Genomic DNA, 4,322 nt, shown 5'->3' with positions numbered 1-4,322 from the left:
TAACATGGCTCATACTGTTAACCCCTGAATACATGTATACATGACTAGTATTTAGAATTTGAATTTGAATTTTCAATAATTTCCCCTAAAAGTAATAACAAAACTCAAGATAAAAGGAAAATTTGGCTTCATATAACCAACTACTAACCAAGGCAAAACCAACAGATTAATGCTTCAGCCATGGATTCTCTAAGCAGGCTTTGGATTCCTTTGGCAGCACGACTAGAAAATTGTTCAATTACTTTTGTCATGACATATACAACCATTGAAAAAAGGTAAAAACTTATGCTTCTTTGTCTCTAAAACAGATATTGTAATTTCTTGGAAAGGTATAATATGCAATTCAAAATGGTAAACATAACCGTGAAAGTTAACGCCTCTTTGCTTTACTGGCCTTCAACTTCTGGAGAACATATGTTATTCCTTCATTGAGGGTAGCTTTCCTTCCAAGTTTATAATTCCACATCTCTGTTGTTATGCATCTACTATTACTGGGACTTTCATTCATCTCCATCACAGCAGTAGGTTAGAAGTATTTTATTCAAAGAGATGGAAAATAACTATAAGTTATAATCCATTACCTTGGAATCATTTTCACTGGTTACATCTTTAAAGGGATACCAATTGGGATCCTTAAGTTGATGTTCCCAGGTTGAACACAACTGAGCAGCTTGAAAATCAGCATCTTTTCCAAGGAATTTTATCTTGGTTATGTCTTGAAATGTTTTTCATATCAAGTTCTCCCATTCTCTTGACACCGATTAAAGCTCGAGAAGAGTAGTGCTTCATTACCTAAATGCCATGAAAATCATGTTTTATTTGTCACATTTTCACCATGTAATAATGACTTTCCCAAGTAAACTAACTTTGAAAGATGGACTTTCATGACAGCATAATGCATTATGATATGAAGCCTGCTTGCTAAGTCCTTATGACTTAAAGTTATCCATAAATATTTAGACTGGAATGTTCAGCAACATAGAATATGGGAGAAGCTTAGTTGATGGTGCAGATTCTAGGGAATTCGTAATAGGTTTTGACAGATAACTGAACATGTACATGCGACTCTCTCAGGTCAAAATGAATTGCTCCTAATCATTCATGATGTTCTTATTCCCTTGAAAGACAAATAAAAGCTTCAGTATTATTCAAACATTAACTGTAGAGAGTTGTACTTACATCGATCAATTCCTTCCGGGCATCTTTTAACTCAACATTTGCCTTTTGCTCTTTAACAACTAGAGCTTGATTCAGAGCTTCAAGATCTTCTAGTTCTTCTTTTTTGTCATTTAAGCTCTCTTCGATCTCCTCTAATTTTTTCTTCCCATCTTGGCCATCTTCCATGTGCTTCGTTACTTGTATAGCCCCTCTGAGACGTTCTATCTCCAAATCCAGCACTTGCTTCAAGTCGAGTTTCTTTTGCAGCTCCATGTTCTGCTGACGGAGAGTTTCTTTCACCTTCTGCAAGTAAATTTCTCTAAGATGTCAGAGACTAATTACATAAGCTGAGTAAAAACACAGAATTGGAATACAAACCTTCTGTTCTTCCGCAAAACTTAAGACACTTTCATCAACCGTCTTTTGCTCCATTGCTGCTCTATCATTCTTAAACACATAAAAGAGAAATTTTATAGCCAAACACTTCCACAGAAAGAGCAGGCCAAGCATAGATGTGATATATTCCTTGACTATGTAATGACAGACAGTATTAGCTAAACTGAGAACATAATTAAAGTTGGACGCAAATAAATACTAGGTTCTTGTAGCTTCATTTTGGAATAGTATATTTGCACGAAGAAGTTTCCAGATGCGTGTAACATAAACATGGAAAATGGGTGCGTTGGAGGAAGGAGGAGAGAAGGCTGCACATTTCAGTTCTCTTGTAGCCTTAGATACAAACATCAACTTATACTTAAACTGAGGTAGTGAGAACACATTCTCAAGTGTACTTCTAGGTGACATGGAACTAGAACCAGTGTGAGTAACCATGGATATGTCACCATTTGGTAAGTACATATACTGATTTTGGATTCTTATTTTTTTTTTTCACTATAGATGACTTGTTTAGTATGTTTTTATTAGAAACCATGTGGTTAGTTGCCCCATTATCAATGATCCACTGAGCTAACTTAGCTAAGCACTCATTAGAAATACCGGAAACCTTACCAGTTGTGTTACCTGAGATGTCACCAGATCCTATAGCATTCACATTGTTCATATTTGCTGAGAAACAACTGCTTTTACTCAGCATTTGTAGGATATGGTCAGATTGCTCCTTGGTAAACACATAGGCTCTAGGTTGATTCATACGTGTCATTTGAGCCATCTTATTCTGATTCAGCAAACTCCTATCACCAGTTGCCTTTATCCAAAGATTATGGACAAAAAGAAATTTCTAAGTGTTTAATTTTATATTTTTGGTAGTTGGTTACCAGACAAAGCTTCAAGACTCCTTACAGATGAGATAGCAAAACTATTTAAAGACTCACCTACTTGGGGCCAGATGTCACCAAATCGCCAGAGACAGATCTATTATGCGTTTAAGGTATATGCATTCATTATTTTTATTTAAACAATCCGCTTAAATTGATCGATTCCTTATTAATAAACTCATTTACTTTTCATTGCAGAACAAATGTGTCTGGCGCCCGGAAAGAGAGGCGGAGGGACCTGCAGTTTGACGGTATGAGGGCCCAATTAGACGCATTACTTGCTTCTAGGGGGATTCCCTCGTGTCTTGATAATGCTCGAAACCCTCATACTCAATCTAGTGGTGCGAATGATGATGGGACTCACGTGTCAAACACACAAAGTCATGTTTGAATGTTAATGTTGTGGTGGATTTGTGGCTTGTGTAAGTGTTTTGTGGATGTTTGCGAGGGGTGAGGTAGTCTAATGTTGTAGACTAACTTAGTGTAGATCTACTAGTTTAATGTTTTGTGGATGTTTGCAAAGGTTGAAGTAGTTTAATGTTGTGTAGATGTTTGCGAATGTTGAACTAGTGTAATGTCTCTTCGGAATGTTTGAATGACGTTTTGATTCAACTTTGAAGTAGTTTCGAATTGAATTTGACGTATTATTGGTTGTAATATATGTGTTTGTTGAAGTAGCTTAATGTTTTATGTTTTTTAGTAGTTTGGTGAAGTGTTGGCAGCTATTTGAGCTGGTTTTAGTTGAATATAAAATTGTTTTCGTCTTGACAGGGGGCAGCTGGAATAGCTGCTGGATCCTACCAATTTTTTTGCAAAATACCGACCTCATGAGGTCGGTTTTCTGCAAAATGTTCCAAGAAATTGCAAATTACCGACCTCATGAGGTCGGTTATATGCATAATATTCCCAGAAATTGCAAATTACCGACCTCATGAGGTCGGTTTGCTGCAAAATATTCCCAGAAACTCAAAATTATCTAGAAATTGCTAATTACCGACCTCATGAGGTTGGTTTTCGAGAAAAAATTTCCCAAAAATTACAAATTACCGACCTCATGAGGTCGGGTCTCCGCAAATATTTTGGAAAAATTATAAAATATCAATCTCACGACGACGGAAATCTAAAGCAATATATCATATATTCATATAAATTACCCACCTCACGAGGTCGGTAAACTCATATCATTATATTATTAATATAATTTACCGACCTAATGAGATCGGTATTTTATTTAATTAATACCCGACTGAAAAAACGTTACCGACCTCATGAGGTCGGTAATAATTCCGACCCACTATTTTCCGACCCAATTTTGAGGTCATTTTTTGCCCAAAACCGACCTCATGAGGTCGGAAATTGCCATTTTTTTTGTCAGAAAATCCTGTTTTTTTAGTAGTGCGTTCCTTTCCATGTCAATAACCTCCAAATTATTACTGTATAATTTAATGACAACTAATGGTCCTCCTCCATATATAATTGTATAAGTTCATATCAATTGGGATCTTATGGTTGTTGATTTTGTGGAAAAGAGCATGTTCAGAGAACAAATGAGTTTTATTCGGGCTACAAAGCACTTATTACTGAGTAAGACACTTTTTCTTATGTGAAATTTCACTCGACGAATGTCGAATCTCGCACGAGGTCGTTGATTTAATTTAATGTATTTTTTTTTTTTTGTAATTTCGATTTATTTCGTGAAAGAGTTTAAAGTAGATGTTGCAGAAGCACAATTGATGGATGGAAAAAGGTTGTCAAAAATTTCAGACCTTCATTAATTCGCTTAAGTCAAATAGTTCCAATAAGGTATTTGACATTTGAATTAATAGTCCATTTCATTATCCGAGAGGGTTCAACTTGAAGCCGTAGGTTTGTGCGACTATTTAATTTCTC

The 4,322-nt window shown here is 35.8% G+C and overlaps 1 protein-coding gene across 1 annotated transcript; it reads right to left on the bottom strand.

Moving 5' to 3' along the window:
* Positions 1 to 309: 309 nt before the first annotated feature.
* Positions 310 to 2,326, bottom strand: LOC132035013 (factor of DNA methylation 4-like). Its single transcript, XM_059425337.1, has 6 exons — positions 2,087 to 2,326; positions 1,537 to 1,605; positions 1,180 to 1,461; positions 684 to 792; positions 582 to 597; positions 310 to 497 (listed from the first exon to the last, which is right to left on the bottom strand). Exons 1-6 carry the CDS (start codon positions 2,324 to 2,326, stop codon positions 371 to 373), a joined length of 843 nt encoding a protein of 280 aa, XP_059281320.1. The 3' UTR covers positions 310 to 370.
* Positions 2,327 to 4,322: the final 1,996 nt, after the last annotated feature.

This window comes from Lycium ferocissimum, chromosome 10 (genome assembly GCF_029784015.1).
Source record: "Lycium ferocissimum isolate CSIRO_LF1 chromosome 10, AGI_CSIRO_Lferr_CH_V1, whole genome shotgun sequence".
Lineage (NCBI taxonomy): Eukaryota > Viridiplantae > Streptophyta > Magnoliopsida > Solanales > Solanaceae > Lycium > Lycium ferocissimum.
Note: the sequence above shows the minus strand (reverse complement) of the source record. Positions and strands in the feature narration are given on the sequence as shown.